General features: G+C 38.6%; 1 protein-coding gene across 2 annotated transcripts in view; it reads left to right on the top strand.

The window, feature by feature from the left end:
* Positions 1-18805, top strand: part of RAPGEF5 (Rap guanine nucleotide exchange factor 5) — a 225900-nt gene that overhangs the window by 174960 nt on the left and 32135 nt on the right. For both annotated transcript variants that reach the window (XM_049642887.1, XM_049642886.1), the window contains 7 exons: positions 2083-2161; positions 7148-7292; positions 8471-8568; positions 10723-10753; positions 11716-11794; positions 14122-14271; positions 17974-18071. In XM_049642887.1, coding sequence (XP_049498844.1) covers positions 2083-2161; positions 7148-7292; positions 8471-8568; positions 10723-10753; positions 11716-11794; positions 14122-14271; positions 17974-18071 — 680 coding nt within the window. The remainder of the gene's footprint in view (positions 1-2082; positions 2162-7147; positions 7293-8470; positions 8569-10722; positions 10754-11715; positions 11795-14121; positions 14272-17973; positions 18072-18805) is intronic.

Genomic DNA, 18805 nt, shown 5'->3' with positions numbered 1-18805 from the left:
CAGCCACATTGCCACAGTTGCCTGTAAAGCTCTATACTGGGCTGTTCTTTCCTCTTACACACTTACAGTGTATAGATCTTAATTTAGGCCTACTGAGGCCCAGACACATCTGTTTGAGAACTTACTTTTACAAGAAATAGTAAGTTGGAACAGTGACTGTTAACATACTGCAGTGTGATACAAGATTATAAGTGTAGGCTTATTTTACTGTATAGGCGCCGTTTGTCAAACTCATTTTTTAATAAAGAATAGTGTTACTTAGTATAAATAAATAAATATCTTTGAAAAAAACCTTTCTTAATACTTTTCCTTAACATCTATGGTTCATTTCACTTAAGGGCATTTTGCAATTAGAAAGCAAGCTTTTTTTTTTTTTTTTTTTTTTTTTTTAAGCATTACCATTTGGGGCACCTGGGTGGCTCAGTTGGTTAAGCGACCGACTTCAGCTCAGGTCATGATCTCGCCGTCCGTGAGTTCGAGCCCCGCGTCGGGCTCTGTGCTGACAGCTCAGAGCCTGGAGCATGTTTCAGATTCTGTGTCTCCCTCTCTCTGACCCTCCCCTGTTCATGCTCTGTCTCTCCCTGTCTCAAAAATAAATAAAACGTTAAAAAAAAATTAAAAAAAAAAACAACATTACCATTTGCCACTTATTTGTGTAAATCAGGATTATCTTGATGTTCTGCAACCAAACAAAACAGAATTAGTGAAGCAGGGACAACTGATATAGGACTGTATATGTCATTTACTACCTCTTTATAGCAGAGTTTTGTGTTCGTAAACTTTGTTGTTTCACATGGATCAACTTTTACAGTAAATGTTATTGGTTATTTATAAAAATTCTGGAATTTTTCCAGTCTTCAACATAGAGCTATAGGGCTCTATACTGGGCAATTTTTTCTACTTACATACTTAGAGTAGCAGTTAGAGAGCTTAAATGCTATTGAGTATACAGGCTCATTAGTCTCACAACTTAATGCTATTTCAATTATCTAGAAATTTGATGGCCAGAATGTAATGGACATGAAAATGAAATCATATAGTAAAATGAATTTTAAGTTAAGGAGGGTGGATAAAGACTATTATGGCCAGAGCCCTACTTTGCATTCTACATGTAATCTTTTTTCTATCAATTTGGAAGTGATATTGGGGGATGAGAGTTTGCCTGTTTAGGTATTCTATATGACATATAAGCTGCACTTTTCTTAGAACACTCACGGCCAAGAGGCAAGAGAGAAAAACAAATCAAACTTGTTTTTGTTGGTTGAGGAGGTAGGAAAGGGATTGGGAAGGAGCATATTGTGATACATTATACCTGCTCCCCATTTTTAGTGAGACTTAGCTCTGTCTCTCTCTCCATAGCAGCAACAACATCAACTGCCACTTTCCCAACTTCTTACAGATGCCTTTGAAAGAGAAAGGTGAATGGTCTTGGAACCTGATCTGTGTTCTCTAAGTTTATTATCCTACTTTATTATCCATTGTTCTTGCCCTAGACTTAGGTAATAGAAAGCCTTAATTTATTAAAACATGCAGGCTTCATTTCCTGTAGGATTGGAGTATATACCCCAGAAATATTGTAAAATTTATTTTTCAGAAGACTTTATTATGTATTGGTTTTCCATAACGTCTTTATGGACGTATGAGGTATTCTGTGTAAGGAGTTTAAAAAATCTTCACTTGAGGGGCGCCTGGGTGGCGCAGTCGGTTAAGCGTCCGACTTCAGCCAGGTCACGATCTCGCGGTCCGTGAGTTCGAGCCCCGCGTCAGGCTCTGGGCTGATGGCTCGGAGCCTGGAGCCTGTTTCCGATTCTGTGTCTCCCTTTCTCTCTGCCCCTCCCCCGTTCATGCTCTGTCTCTCTCTGTCCCAAAAAAAAAAAAAAAAAAAAAAAAAAAAAAAAACGTTGAAAAAATCTTCACTTGAATAAATGATGTATTTTGTGGCTAAAATTCTCCTATCCTAATGCCTCCCACACCCACCACCATGTATCATGTTTCTGCCACACACTGTTTTAGAGGCTGGAGAAGCAGTTGTTCCTCTTACCACTGGTTCCTTACCTTGTGTTTGTTTTTCTTGCTTCGCAGAGACCCTCCTTGATGACTTCCTTCTCACGTACACAGTCTTCATGACAACTGATGACCTGTGCCAGGCGCTACTAAGGCAATATCCTTCATTAACTTCAGGATGCTGCATCGGCTTCCCTTCAGACCGATGTCTCGCATTAGTAATTAACTGCCTTTCCTAATTTCCTCAGCTCCTCTGTAGAGTGTGGATATGTTAAATATTAATGTAATGATATCCAAGGTAAAAGACGACACGAGACAGAATTGACAGGGGGAGCTGGAAAGCAGGGCTGCTGTTTTCACCTTCTAGGTCATGGGTAAATTGTACTGTTTGTATTATGTTTTCTTCCAACATAGGTCTCAAGACTTTAGAGAACTAGAGGTAAGTTTAGCATAGTGGGTGTACCCCAGAGTCAAGAGGCTGAGTGGATTGGCAGTAAGTGAACTTGTGAGTTCGTGCCAGAGGTTCGTGCCAGCGGTTAGTGCCAGAGGACTTGTGCAAGAGAACGTACACACATGATGGCACGTTTCTCCACAAGTCCGGGATCAGACCAGCTGTCCCCCAGGTGGGAGGTCTAAACTACGCCCTGGAATCAACTGCCGTCTCTTCAGAGCTTTGTGAAGACATGTGCTGTTAGAATGATGGATGGGATTAGAAGGTTAATGACCAGTTAAGGAAGCTTTATGATTTGATGCATTAACTAGGAGGGATGCAACAGAGGAAAGGCCAAAAGCCAAGCCAAGTAAATTTACTCAAGAGTTTCCACACAGGCCTCTTGACTCACAATGTTCAAGGAAGGTGCTTCAGAAGCATTTAAGAAGCCTGGTAACTGTCAGATTTTTACCAAACTAAACTGAAGATTCCACTTGAGCTCATGTGAACATTTTCGGAAAGACAGATTGTGTGTGTGTGTGTGTGTGTGTGTGTGTGTGTGTGTGTATACCTAGGTTTTATTGAGCCCTCAATGGTAAAGGTCTTGGCAATATTCTTTTCCTGTTAAATAATTGTTCTATTTCTCTCCTACTTTACAGCCTTTTCCTGCTTAAGAGAATACCTTCAAACTCCATAAAGGGCATAATTGAAATAAAATCTCTCTTAATAATACATTAACTAGAAATGGTGATTCGTTTTTAGTGCTTTGTTATCATAAGAGCACACAAAGCTACAGATCTTGTGAAACTTTATAGAACTAGTTCATAAAACTGATCTTGAAAAATTAGCAGTTTTGAATTTGGAAAATTTCTAAACCAGATTTCTTCCACAGCTCTCAAGTGGGTGTTACTAAGAAATTCTGTAATAATTTCAGAATTACACTTTAAAAGTGTTTTAGGGGCACCTGGGTGGCTCAGTCAGTTGAGCGTCTTCAGCCCAGGTCATGATCTCGTGGTTCGAGCCCCACATCAGGCTCACAGCTGTTTAGCACACAGCTTTGGGTTCTCTGTCCTCCTCTCTCTGCCCCTTCCCTGCTTGCCCTCTTTCAAAAATAAATAAACATTAAAAAAATTATTAAAAGTGTTTTAGGAAAATATCAATGAGCTAGTTTCTTCTACATTTTAATGCTAACGTTTTCCCAAAAGTATTACCATCTATTGAACAACATAGTTTGTTTTATAGCAAATAAATGCCTTCAAATCATTGTTTTTAAATATGATCCTAATATCATTTGTGATTGTTACTAACTAATATAATGCATCATAAAATTTCTCTGAAGAATCTCTAAAACTTTACTATAAGCATGTTTTGAGTCTTTGACAGACATTTTTTGAGAGAGAGAGACTGTGTGCACCAGGGAGTGGCAGAAGGAGAGGGAAAGAGAATCTTAAGCAGGCTCCATACTCAGCGAGGAGACCGATGCAGGGATCGATCTCACGACCATGAGATCATGACCTGAGCCCAAATCAAGAGTCGGACGCTTGACCAACTGAGCTACCCAGAGGTCACTAAGACGTTGTATATGAAAATTTAGTTCAGATTCTTAGCAGTCTTGTTACTAATTATCAAAATTTATGAAATCCATAACATTTTTAAGTCAGGAGTCTTCCTACATGACTATTTCAATATACTTGCAGACTCTGCTTTTTGTGAAATAATACGAACCACAAACAAAAGTATGGCATCCATATTTAATTTAAGAGATTTTTTGGTACACCTTAGTGAAGATATCTTATATATCCTCCTATCACCTTCTAAGAGTGGTCTGAATTATTTTTTGTTTGTCCCCCATGTTTTTTGACTATTATTTACAGATTAGAGCCATTTATACTGTTTTTGGATATCTTAGATGGGTACTTTTACAGTGATAGAATTTTATACTTTTCAGGTTTTATCATCATCAAGAGCATTATGTGAGCTCACAGGTTTAGTCTAACTAATGGTCAGTGCATTACACTGAAAGTAAATCTTATCCAGTGCTTTCCCACTATTCCCCTCCTCCAGCTACATTTATAAATCAATATAATCTAGCATGGGAAAAATGTGTAAGAGTAATATACCCTGATACAGAAAACAGAATAATCCAAATGTTAAATTTAATCAGTAAACATTTTTAAAAATATATCTTGGGGCATCTGGGTGGCTCAGTCAGTTAAGTGTCTGACTTGGGCTTAGGTCATGATCTTATGATTTGTGGGTTCGAGTTCTGTTTCGGGCTCTCTGCTGTCCCCGTAGAGCCTGCTTCTGCTCCTCTGTCACCTCTCTCTCTGCCTTTCCCCTGCTTGTTCTCTTTCTGTGAAAAATAAATAAGCATTAAAAAAATCTATCTATGTCTATATCTAGACAGATATAGATAGATATAGATATAGATATAGATATAGATATAGATATATCTTGCAGAAAGAACAAGATTAAACAAATAAGTGGTAGTAACTGTGAATGGAGAGGAGCAGCTGAAGTGTCAGTCCCTGAACTTGCTTTGTCCTCCAAGTCCACAATTGTAGAACATATATGCAGTGGTACTAAAAAGCTCATCTCTTGACTACACATGCTGACCTAAAAGAAAGAAGCTGTTAGTACTTTCTAATTTTCTAGGTTTTCTTTATATTAGTCAGGCCATGATAGTCACAATAAAAGAAGAACATGATATCTGTACAAGTGAAAATAATGAAGGATATAAATCTTTATATTTTGCCTTTTTAGAGAAAAACCAGGAAAAAATAGAAGCTTTAACAGGTTCTTTGTGTGTTTGCCTGAGTTTATTTCACAGATAGAAATAAAAAAAAAATCAAATGCCCTTAATGTGTTTTTGCAGACTGGGGAGACAGTGACTGAAATATGTTTTAAAATATTTACAAAGGCTGAAATAGATATTTCTATTTTGCAATTATGTATCAGCATTAAAGAGTGTAGATTCCTATCCAGCAACCCCAAAGCTTATCTGTCCTTGGAATCATAGCATTTCCTATTCTGATTTAACTTTTCATTGTATTCAAGATAGTCATAAATGATCATTTGGAGAACAAAAACACTAGATTGGTTTGGAAAATGCGAAGCTTCTGTCTCATTCCTGTAGCTTAAACACGTTGCTTTTGAGGTTGTTCTTTTTATACAATTTTAACAGTATAGTTAACACATCGTCGGTCACTGTATACAAATTTGGAAATATTTATGAGTATAATAAAAATTAAGGTACTCTGATATCTCATTACCTTGAGAAGCCACTGTTAACTTTCAGTATATATTATTCCAGGTAATGAAAATTTTCATATAAATAAGCATAGTTAACAGAAATGGATCATCCCATCATATTTTCTCACTTGCTTTCGTACTCAACAATACATGGTGTGTTTTTTGTTTTTTAATTTTTTTAATTTATTTTGAGAGAGAGACAGAGCAAGTGGGGGAGGGGCAGAGAGAGAAGGAGAGAGAGAATCCCAAGCAGGCTTTACACTGTCAGTGCAGAACCTGATGCCGGGCTTGAATTCACAAACTGTGAGATCATGACCTGAGCTGAAACCGAGTCGGACGCTTAACCAACTGAGTCACCCAAGCGCCCAACAATACATTGTGAACATCCACTGTCAGTAAATGCACTATAAGGTCATCAGTTTTATGGCTATAGAATAGCCTATTAATGCATATGTGATAATTTAGTTAACTATCCACAGTGTTTGAAGCATTTAGTTTGTTCCTGTTGTACTTTTTTTCATTCCAGTGAAAATGAAAATCAGCAGTCCTTTTTAATTATGTCTGCACATTTATCCAGTCCCTTTTTTCCAAGAAAATTCCTGGGGTTGGGCATTTAAATCATATCACAAATTATGCTCCAGAACTTTGTGCTCATTTGGGACTACTTGAGAAGTAACTGGTTTTATAAATTGTGGATTTCTGAAGATCAGAGGATACCTGGCCTAGTTCTGATCCAACTTTTATGGCAAGTGTCTACCTATGTAGTGACACCAGATCTCTTGGAGCCACCCTTGAAATTCATTGGTCTCTCTCTCTCTCTCTCTCTCTGCCCCAACCCACTCACATTCTGTCTTTGTCTCTCTCAAAAATAAATAAACATTATAAAAAAAATTTTTTTTTAAAAAAGGGGGCACCTGGGTGGCTCAGTCGATTGAGCGTCCAACTTCGGCTCAGGTCATGATCTCACAGTTCGTGAGTTCGAGCCCCGCATCGGGCTCTGTGCTGACAGCTCAGAGCCTGGCGCCTGCTTCGGATTCTGTGTCTCCCTCTCTCTCTGCCCCTAACCCACTCGCATTCTGTCTCTGTCTCTCTCAAAAATAAATAAACATTAAAAATTTTTAAATAAAAAAAAAAGGAATTCATTGGTCTCTTAGAATCTCTTCATGGTGACATTGACCGATGCTGCTGTATGGAACTGTGTCAGCAGCTATCAGTGCAAATCATCTAATTAACCTTCACGACCTGCCACCAAGTGCATAGAAATCATTTCCTGGGTTTACTTACTTTAGCTCTTTCCAGTGCATAACTTTTGCTCTTCCTACACATATACTTTTCCTCCGGCATGCTTAGATACTTGTAGATTCTTTGGAAAATGCTTTAGCATACTTTGAGAAAACAGTAGATAGATCTCTTTATATTTTTACTTCCAAGAACGCAATATTCTTTCTTAACCATTTGCACCTATTCTGCTAAGAAGTATCAAGGCAAAGAAGAAAACTCAGATGTTCCTTGTCGGAAACGTAAGGTCTTACATCTCGTGTCCCAGTGGATTGCTCTGTACAAAGACTGGTTACATGAAGACGAACATTCCAAAATGTTCTTAAAGGTAATCTGGTGACTTCCAGATATTCTTTGATGCCAAATGACTGATTTTATTTTCATTTATGCATTTCAAAAAATCTCATTTGTAGATTGTAGTCATTCAACTTTTATGTAATGTTCAAGCTGTGACTCAAAATATTAATGTCTTGATTTTTGAGGCCTGATATTTTGCACATAGAAATTTTTTTAATGGTGAAGAATTCATTATGAAAAAATGGAAAGGGCTAGTTTTACATTCACTCATTTAAGTTTATTTTATATGATTCATGGGAATTTTGATTCCAGATGAAATAATTAAGGTAGGTAAAATAAAACATACTTGAAAACTTGACCGTATTAATACATTGAGATTTACTCTAAGTTTGAACTAACCAGTCCCACATATATAATATTTGGATAAGAAAAATTATTTATCATTTAAAAACTCTATTGACAATACATGCATTATGAAAGTTTTTCAGTCCATGATGTATTTTGAGAATTTTATGCACTAATAATTTGCAAAATGGGTACTAACCTAGACTTACATTTGGAATTAGATAAATGTATATATTTTTCTAGTTGTTCATAGGCTGCCATATCTTTTCCACACAGATGATTCTCTGAAGACAGTATGTAGACCATTGGATTCCTTGGCCACCAAAGCCATATTAGCTGTACAGGCTAACACAGAGAAGGAGTAGAATGGAAATTCGAGCAAGGGGCAGGTCTATTTCAGACAAGTGTTCAAACTGATTTTGCCTCTCATGAAGGAAATCACTTTGATTTCAAAATTCAGATGTCATTTAGACATCCACTTAAAAATTGGTTTAACCAACTCTTTCCCTAAACTAATGTTATTTTCAAAACAACTAGGTAATAGAATTTAATCGATTTTTCCCTCCTAAATGACAATGTGGATATTATTTTTTTAAATATAGAATAGGCACGGAACTCTTGAGTAGCCTTCCAGAGACCTGTAAGTTTCCAGCATTGATTACTTAAAGCCCCTGAAAGCTGTGAGGGAGCCACACAATTGAGTGAGGGGCTAGGAGGTAGAATCCCACATAGCATCTCACAGATGTCTGGTTTAACCCCCTGTATAACCCTGCTTTCCACCTGTTCCCTCAGCAGGGTAACCATGGTCTCAGTCTTAATCCTTAAAGAATAGGCATTTCAGCTGCCACTTTTCTTCCCCCCCAGACCATATACAGGAATGTACTGGATGATGTGTATGAATATCCAATACTTGAAAAAGAATTGAAAGAATTTCAAAAGATACTTGGAATGCACCGTCGTCAGTGAGTATTTAATTTTCTGGATTGCCATTAATAAAAGAAAGCAGCAAGCGTGATCGAATTTGGATGTTTTATAAATTTTTTTAAACATTTATTTATTTTTGAGAGAGAAAGGGAACGAGAAGGGGAGGGGCAGAGAGGGAGGCAGACACAGAATCCGAAGCAGGCTCCAGGCTCTTAGCTGTCAGCACAGAGCCCGATGTGGGGCTCAAACCCACGAACCATGAGATCATGACCTGAGCCGAAGTCAGATGCTTAACCAGCTGAGCCACCCAGGCACCCTGGATGTCTTATAAAGGTCATCTTGAGGGATGCCTGGGTGGCTCAGTCGCTTAAGCATCCGACTTTGGCTCAGGTGATGATCTCATGGTTCGTGCGTTTGGGCCCCGCATCGGGCTCTGTGCTGACAGCTCAGAACCTGGAGGCTGCTTCGGATTCTGTGTCTCCCTCTCTCTCTGCCCCTTCCCCACCTCTCTAAAATAAATAAACATTAAAAAAAAAACATTAAAATTCATCTTGAACATTCTGAATCAGGATTCCTTCTTGATTCCTTAGCTTTTCTATAGTAAATTGTGTATTTTGTTTTTATATCAAAATGAACACAAAATTAAGGTTGTTGACTATTTTGTTTAACCCTCTTTAATACGGTAGAAACTGTAACAACCTTCGTACATAAAAGCAATTATTTAATAAGTTATTTAATGTTAAAAATATAAACATTTAACTTGATGTTTTGGGGGCTCGCAGCTATGTCTGATGGAATAAGGAAAAAAATTTTATAGGTAGGTTTCAGCAAGTCACGAAGCATTTTTAAAGCTCCATTTTATGGATTCCCGGAGGTTTCTTTATCAGTTTAGAAAGATTAAAAAAAAAAAAAAACATTTACTCAATGACTTTTGGCATGTGTAAGTATCCCTGAGGTATCTATCATTAGTCTTTCAAGTTGCCAATACCTGACTTAACCACTGACCCTCCTTATTAATTTTGGTAAATGAAAGCATCAAGTCATTATTCAGTTTTCAGATACAGCTGCAAAGTTCATCTGAAGGGAAAAACTGTTCTCTGATTTACAGTGTAGTTTGTACATAGTAAACATGATGAAAGACGTGTGTCAAGTTGTGAGAAACTTCTATTAAGATTTCAGAAGTCACAAAGGCACTTCTCAGAGAAAATGTTAATTCAGGCCTCTCAGATGACTAATTTGAGATTTAAAGCCTGACCTAATTTTAGTAAAGAGAGATCCTGTTGCAAATTAAGTGTCTATATAAATTAATTTTAGGGCACAAACAAATCACGTGGAAGTTTTCGTCCTCAATCGTGAAAATCACACACTTAGAAATTCAGAAATGAGATGAAGTTTAGGACAGTGTTAGAAACACGTGTTGTAAATTTGGGTGGTCTTCCTTTGTCACAGTCTACACCACAAGAAGCCCCCATCACCTAAGAGCAGTATGAGATTGTGAACAAATACATGAAACAGAAAAGAAAAAGAACCTTTACATCAGAATAATCCTCCACATGGAAGCTGTTCTTTGCTGCAAGACAGGCCTTGTTACCCTTGAGAAACTTTAATTCATGGCTTAATACATTTAAATGTATTAGATGTACTAATGGAACTTGATATATCCCATTAAAAAAACTTACATAAAATGTGAAATAATTAATTAAAATAAGAAAATGATAGAAGATATGACTCTTGCCTCTTTGGTAGAAGATGATCTCTTAATTCTGGGAGAAGATTTGAGCTGGGGACCTGCAGGATGTCCACCACACAGGGAAACATTCTGGAAAAGATGCTCCTTGCGTTGACTTAACTGTCTGAAGCACAATAATTTCACTTAAAATCCATCAGTATATGAGAAAACTTAAGAGTTTCTGTGGACTGAATAAATCCAGTTCTTCCCTCAGCATTCACTTTCTGTGGGTAGAAAGTAAAATACGCCTGTGGAGTAGATGGCATCTTTTCTTCCTGGTTCGCTTAAAATCCAGAGCCCAATGTCAAGGGTGTTCTACCTAGTGACCTAATGAATACTGGGTTTTATCTTTTTGAAAAGCAAAAAACCTCTGCCCAGTACCTGAAAAGTAGTCTTCTGTGACAATCATTGCATTACACAGGGTTTGGGACAAAGACTGACTTCTTGTCCTTTTTCCTTTCAGCACTGTAGATGAATATTCACCACAAAGGAAGGTGAGGCAGACCTCTCTCTCTCTGAAATGGGGCCATCAAGCTTGGAGACCTTGCCTTGCCTCACTGGCATTTCTTCATAATGAAAAGGAGTGCTGCCTCCAGCAGAACAGGGGCAGGCAGGGAAGCCTGGGGCTAGACCTTGCGAGCACCTTCCTGCTTCACTTCAGTTTCCCTGTGCTAGTACAGATCCGGTCGTACCCATATGCCCTCGACTTGTCGTTCTGAGTATTTTTGGAGTCTTAGAGTTGCCCCAGTGTTCCCAGAATCATATAAATTTGAATTTGAAATATTGATGGGAAAAGAAAAAAGGGAAAAAAATGCAGGCAAGAATCTTGACTGCAAGCATGAGGAAGTCGAGTAAGCAAAAGCTTTGCCCTTTCAACCCAACAAAAGGAGAAATGGTAGCAAGAAAGAACGTGTTTCCTATTCACCTTGAAGGGGAAATGCACCGTGAACTGTCGGGCACAGGTTTTGTACAAGCTGATCTATCAAGTGGAGAATTATCATGAATAATCTACTTATTTCCCTTAAGCAAGTCGTGGTGCCACAGCAGAAGTATGCAACTTTGTCCCCTGCTTTATCCAGAACTCCTCGATCCACATGCACGGTTGATGTTGGGATGTCTAGAGAAGAATACATGGATTTTGCAGTAACCTAAGTTTGAAAATCATGCCACCCCTCTCCAGCATGTTGCTAGAATAATTATAGGGGCTTTTTGCCCGCTTCTGGCTTTGGCCAGATCTGTCTTGTTGCTCAGAATCTCCACCTCCACATGCGTTAATAGAGGCAACTCCCTATTTATTCCTCTAAGATTGGATGGGTGCGTTTCATATTAAAAAGAAAAAAAAAGAAAGAAGGAAAGAAAAATTGGCTAGCTCTTCTGGAACATGCTGTAAGCAGCTGTGGTTTTTCCAAAGGGCAGGAATGCATTCATTCATTGTTCTCTTTCTCACTTCTCACAGAATAAAGCCCTTTTCCACCAATTCAGTCTTAAGGAGAACTGGCTCCAGCATAGAGGAACTGTGACTGAAACAGAGGAAAGTGAGTATGATTTTGTGAGGGTTTGGGGTGGGTGGAGCAGAGGTCAGTCACCTTCACTCTCCAGCAGTAATGCATCGGCCTGCCCTTAGCATTTCCAACAGTCACACCCTGTGACAAGCACCTTAGGACCCCACAGGATGGTTTTTATTTTCTTGCTTTGAGTGTTACAGTTGTCTTGACCATACAGCAGTGTCCCAGGGGCCAAGGACATTTTCAATTTGAGAAGGAAGGAAAGGAGCCTGCAAAAGAGCTTCCCAACTTTCTTAGGGAGAGGCGCAAAATTGCCGGGAATTTTCCTTTTCCTCTTAGCTGCTTTCTCCCATAATCTGTCAGCCCACTGCCTGTGACTGACTAGAAAGTCCACTAAAGCCACCGTGCAAGACATTGGCGGAGTCATTCCCTGGGATTTAGAGAAGAAACTCTTGGCGAGCATAGCGAAGGAAAGGAAATGCACTGAAATCCCTGCGTGGCCAGGCTGTGCCGGGCAGTGCCGCATGCCCTGTGCGCCCTGTGCCAGCGCTGCTCAGTGAGAGGGTCAGTGAGAGGGCTAGTGACCCACGCTGAAGGCAACTGCTCACTCAGCACCAGGGGAGACAGCCTTGCAGCCCCCAGAAGGTGCTTACACGCTATTCTGTGCTACTCTCTTGTAACAGAACAGGAAATGGTTTCCTCCCGTTTGCACCAAGGTTGAGTGAAGTGCAGAACCTGGGGAAACATAATTGAAACATTCATGCTATAGTGACTGGAAGACTTTCTCTTTTAGCCCACTTCTCAGTATGTGCTGAAATTCTATGTATGCACATTTAATATCTGCTCAGCTTCTCCAACACACAACAAAACGTCACATGGATGCTTCTTGTGCTATGTAGTGTTAGTATATAATGCTGCTGGTAATGGGGCATAAGAAGTATGGTCTATAACAAGTGGAAGCTTAAAAAAAATTAGCTTACCTCCTAATTCCTTAGTTGCAGGCCCTCCATGCTTGTCTTACAATTTAATCGTAAAATTTCCCAAACTGAGTTTCAAAGAGCGTAAGTATTTCCAGACCCCCAGCCTCTTTTTGTTTGTCAGTTTATTAATAAGCAAGCTGTAAACTTTGCTCATATTTAGCAGTTTTGTAGGATTTTGTCTGGTTCAAAAATTTTATTTTTCTGTGAAAGCAAAAAGCTTTGTGTCTCTCACAAATCTGTTGACAACATATATAAAACAGCTATTTGTTAGATGCTGTTGTTTTAGTGACATACCCAACGGAACCCAAACCAAAATGTTGTCAGTGCCTTCTGGTGGCGTATTTATTTTGAGGTTTATACACATAAACTCATAGTTGTTTGTTTGTTTGTTTGTTTGTTTTTGCTTCATTTGCATTTCTGTGGAAACAATCCTGGGTTTATTTTTGTGGAGCCATTTAAATTGCTTATAAGATTTCTCTAGGAAATGCACCCTCCCCCTTTATTTTTTTTACATAAAATGAGAAATAATATGCAATATGGTGGAAATAATTTGCAAAATGGTAGAGAAGAATACCTAAGTGTATTATCTTTTTGAAAGAAGCTAGTGTTTTATACATTCAGAGCTGGGATAAGAAGCAAATAATGTATCAATTATCTCCACTATTATTAAGCAATTTCTGCTATCAAATCATAAAGAAATTTTTTTACAGGACCCTGATTCACCTTGATAGTGATGATGTCCTAGTAATAATTATTTGTACTGCAGACAATAAAATGAAACTTAAAGGGCTACAAACCGGACTTCTGTTTGGAAACCATACTCATCACCATCTTGCTCAGGGACATCATTATTAACTGCTCAAGATACCTGAGCACAAAAACCATGGCAAGCCGGCAGATTTTTTTGGATAAGCTTGTGAGAAGTCTAACAGCAAAATGCAGTATTCCCGATTGAGCCCTGTGACTATCCACAAGTGGAATGTCACATAAAAATTTATTAGTTAGGTACCTTAATATATTGCTTTGGGAAAGCTCAGTCATGCTGAAAGAAATTACACTTTGTGAACCACAAATGCTACTGTGTTGGGGTCAGGCCATCTCCACCATGAGCACACACTTGTATCACATGGGTCTCTCATTACAGTTTGGGAAGCCTAAGTCCATTTACCAGGTCTTGATGACGTCTGCATCTCATGTGTGTGCAAGCACACATTTATATATGTATGCCTTCAGGCACTTGGGTGCAGACATAAATATGTAAATCTAGTTCTGTATGTTTCCTACTAAAGAGAATAGTAAGGTAGATGACTTCACTTGAAAAAAGTCTGTACCTGACTACAGTTATCTGTTTACTAACCCTTCTTTTGTTGTGTGCAGTTTTTTGCCATGTGTATATAACAGAGCACTCCTATGTAAGTGTGAAGGCAAAAGTTTCCAGTACAGCACATGAGATCCTGAAAGTTGTGGCAGAAAAGATCCAGCACGCAGAAGAGGATCTGGCTCTGGTGGCCGTCGCATTCTCTGGGGGTAAACGATTTTATGTCCTGGGATATTAATCTTTCCCTGGATCTCCTCTGAAAGGAGAGTAGACATTTTTATAGAGTGAATGTGCAGCTTGCCCCTTCTGGGTCCGCAGCTGGATGACCACAGTAACAATAAGAAGCCGCCTACCAGAGGTGTTTCCATGACAACGGTGGGGTACTGTTGGATACTGAATTTCCTCCCCAAGAACTGAATAAAGAGGCATGCCACTGTTTTGAAATATAAAGCTTTTCATATTTTATACTCTAGATAAGCCTTCTATTTTCATATTTAAATTAACTTGGGAAATTGCTAAAGGATGAAATTACTTTAGGAAGGAAAAAGAAAGACAGCCTAGTCATATTGCTGGCTGACAGTTTAATACTTAAAAAGACTCCCTGTTGAAGGAAATAAAACCTACACTAAGCTGAAAGCTCCCAGGCAATGTTCCTTCAGGTGGACGTGGGGAGTGAGGTCTGGTTATAGCTTTTCCTTCTGTTGGGCCTTATTTATCCTCAGAGAATGGTTTATTGTCTGTTTTGAATAAGATCACACAGATTACAAGCTCACACTATCGATCTACGTGACCTGAACAGACCCCTCCATTTTCACTGGGGCCGGTCAGATCTCGATGTTGCTGGCCCCCTATTTGGCTTACAGTCTTTATTTAATATCTCATTAACCCTGAGAAAAATAAAAAGAAAGTGACTTAGCATCAGTAGTTGAAAAATGGAAGTACTGTGTGAACTAATCAGCCAGAGATAGGGCCGGAGAGGGGGAGCAGATAACTGGGATTCCTGTTTACCCTTTGTTATCATCCTAGAGGAAAGAGAAGAATGTCAGAGTTTAACCTGGTGTTACAGCATTGCTGTGACAGAATCTTCTATTGCTTTGTTACTCAGAAGCAAGTAAAATGGTCCTACAAGATAGTGGATTACATATGCGAACCAATATAGCCTTCTGCCTGGGCCTAATGAGAGTTTCTCCCTCCCTCTCAAGGGGCCCTCATTGTGCATCCCATCATCAAAACATTATCTAGAGAAAAAGAGCAAAAGGGGGAGAAACATCTGGACTACATGAACTTTAATCGGAGAGTGGTCGAATTTTTAATAAAATATTTCAGGCATTCCAGATAGATGTGATAAATGTGTATTATGTTTCACTTTAAATGACCAAAAATATTAAATTATTCCAAACAGTATTGAGCTTCCCTCAAGACAGTACCATTACAGAAAGTAGTCACCAGGTCCCCATTCTGCAGGAGGAACGACCCTGAAGGAACTTGGTAGCACAACTGAGACCCATCTCCCCTGGGGGTGACTCAGAGTCAACCCAGGGCCACACGTGAATCTGGGAAGTAATGAGTAGCTCTTTGAATACTCAGTATCTATTTGATGGCCATGAAATACCATTTTTACACTCTATTAAATTAGATTCATCAGGGAGGCCAGTGCCGTCGTAATGTGTATAGACTCAGTGCTAATCTTCGCTAGAAATATCAGCTTATCTCTTGCGTTATCCCACAGATGTGGAACTGTGCCATCATTTTCCATCAGTTAGTACTTTTGTCTGTTAAGAACCTTTCTGCCTGTAGCTTAATATTCTCCAAACAATAATGCTTTATGAAAAAGCAGGGGGGAAGAGTTTAATATATTCCTTGCTCTAGTTCCCTGATTTTCAGTGAATAGTGTTTTAAATGCTACTTCAAAATGAAATGACAATGAGATCTACTCTTACTTTCTTTTGTCAAAAGAAGTTTAAAAACGTTGCAATGCTGTAGGTTTTGTGGATTTTTCTAAAAAGACTAGTGCTGTTATCCTCCTAGCTTTCAGGGTCATTTTGTACCTAGAGAAAGGTATATGTATGTAGTAACAGAAATCTGCCTACCTAGTTATTCAGAGCTTAAAATTCTATGACCCTTAATCTTTTATAGTATAGTGACAAACCTGAAAATAAGAAAAAAAATACTTCTCAGGAAATGGAAAAGTTACTATCAGAAAGCCATGGCATTTGACTCCGTAACAAGTGCAGAATGGCTCTCATAAATCCAGATATAAGGTGGACATAGGAACACATAGGTTGTAAGAAACTGCAGCCGGAGGAAGAGGGAGACAGAGGAACTTGAGAGGCCAGCCGAGTGGGACCATTTACCACGCTCGTCAGCAGCCTGACATGAAAGTGCTATTGATCTTTATAATGCTGGGCCATAAAGAATATATTGGATTATCATTTGTGTACTCTGTATTAAGCAGAAATGTTCAAAACAAAATTTGGCCTTTGAACTGATTAAGTTATCTGAAAAACGTATGTGGAATATTGCATTCCCCCACCGTGCTGGTAACGAAAAGGCTGACTTAGAAGCTGATTATGTTAAAGTGCACTGAACTCGAAGATTGGTTTAGTCAATTCCCATCTGTAATTTGTAGTTACGAGGAGGACTTTTTTCTATGAAGAAGGCTTTTGTGTTATAAGAGAGTGCCAGTGATGGTAGAAACATGACTGAAGGACAGGAACAGTTTGTAATAAGGGAAATATGAAAAATACTCCACTTTACTAGTAGTCAAGAAATACAAAATAAACTGAGAATCTAGTTTTGGTTTTAGCTGAATAGCAGACTTAGCACCAGGAATGATCAGTGTAAGAATTCAAAAGCCATTGGGCAGTTTGTATCAGAAACTTTATTTTTTCTTAAGTTTATTTATTTTGAGGTGGAGAGGGGCAGAGAGAGAGGGAGACAGAATCCCAAGCAGGCCCTGCGCTGTCAGTGCAGAGCCCAATGTGGGGCTCAAACACAAGAACTATGAGATCATGATCTGAGCTAAAGTTGGACGTTTAACTGACTGAGCCACCCGAGCGCCCCTGTATCAGCAACTTTAAAAAATATTCATTCCCCTTTGATCTAGTAATTCCATTACTGGGAATCTATCTTTAAAAAATCATCTATAAGCAGCCAAAAATTTATGCATAAGGATGTTGACTTCAGGAGTATATGACTGCTATAATAATAGATCCCATTTATCAAGCCCTTGTTATGTCCCACACCCTATGCCAGTATTTACATATATCTTGCCATCTAATTTATATAACAAAAATATTGAAAACTATTAAATTGGTCAACAATAGAGGAAAGATGAAATGATGGTATAATGGACTGTTATATACCAATTAAACATGACATACCTAAATATTTTTGACAAGTGGTTATCATAAGTGCTTATAGCAAAATCAGAATATAAAGCCAGATATAGAATAATTATAAATGTATATGTGTGTATGTATCCATACTAATTTTGAACACATATGTATAAATAATTGCAATTATATATGTGTGTGGGTATTGGTTATACACATTTACGTAAAGATCAGAACAAAAATAGACCCAAGTGTTATCAAAATAGCCTTTATATGGTTATCTCAGAGTGATGGGATTATGAGTGAATTTTACTTTTCTTCCCTAAACTGGTCTGTATTCTAAAGAATGACTAAAAATTATGAGAAGGAATGATTAGAGGTTTCCACTTTATGGATAGTGAGCAGTGATGTCCATGCTCCCATTGGTGCCATTGCACAGAATATGCAGAACTGAATTAAATCTATATTGTTTGCTTTTAAATATTTTTCTTTGGCAGTTTGCACTTTTTAGATATACTGTGTATGCCTACCACTGTTCTTGTGTGTCTAATCTCTCTCCCTCTTTTTTTAATAAAGAAAAACATGAACTTCAGCCAAATGACTTGGCCATCTCCAAATCCCTTGAAGCATCTGGTCGGATATATGTCTACCGGAAAGACCTGGCTGACACTTTGGTAAGGACTTTGAGCCTTTTACTTGAAACACAAATGGCACACTGAAATCATATTTTTTTGTATGTTTTGTAATACATGTTAGAAAAGTACATTGAACCACCCCCTCCTCTGGCCAACAATACACTTGTCAAATAACACTGCTTTTGCAAATCCAAGGCAAGTACAACTTCAGGAATCCTAAACCCTTCTGAAGTCAAACCCTGCTTCTCTCTGGGCCCCTGAAACAAGGGATATGAAAGAAGTGACCCTCCTCTCCAACAGAATCTTAATTCTATTTCTTCTTTTTGGGTGGATATGTGGAGATTAGGCTGAGAAATGTACCCTGTGCAGATTTAAGGAGAAAGAGACTCCATATCCTTGTTTCAGTCCGTTTGGTGCACTTTGAGTGTACCCTTCCTTCCTGGAAGGAAAGGTAGATTATCAGCCTTCCCCACGTAAGGTAGGCTCCTAACAATGGTACTTTGGATGTAGATGAGGAGTAAGAGTTTGAAGAAACATAGAACCCACTCTGTTAGTTATTTTCATTTCAAACTTAAACACATTTATGCCTAAGCAGATGATTTGTCGTTATGTTCCTAAAACCCTCAGTGTTATGGTTGCTTTCTGCATGGTAGGATCAGGCCTCGGATCCGTCACCCATAAAAGACAGGCTCTGCCAGATTGTGGTGGTATCATCTAGACTCTTGGTCTCAGTCTACTTCAAGGAGCCATCACTAAGCTGGTTCTTTCTAGCT

The sequence above is a fragment of the Panthera uncia genome, chromosome A2, assembly GCF_023721935.1.
Source record: "Panthera uncia isolate 11264 chromosome A2, Puncia_PCG_1.0, whole genome shotgun sequence".
In the NCBI taxonomy this organism is placed as follows: Eukaryota; Metazoa; Chordata; class Mammalia; order Carnivora; family Felidae; genus Panthera; species Panthera uncia.
This window is presented reverse-complemented; position numbering and strand designations above follow the sequence as displayed.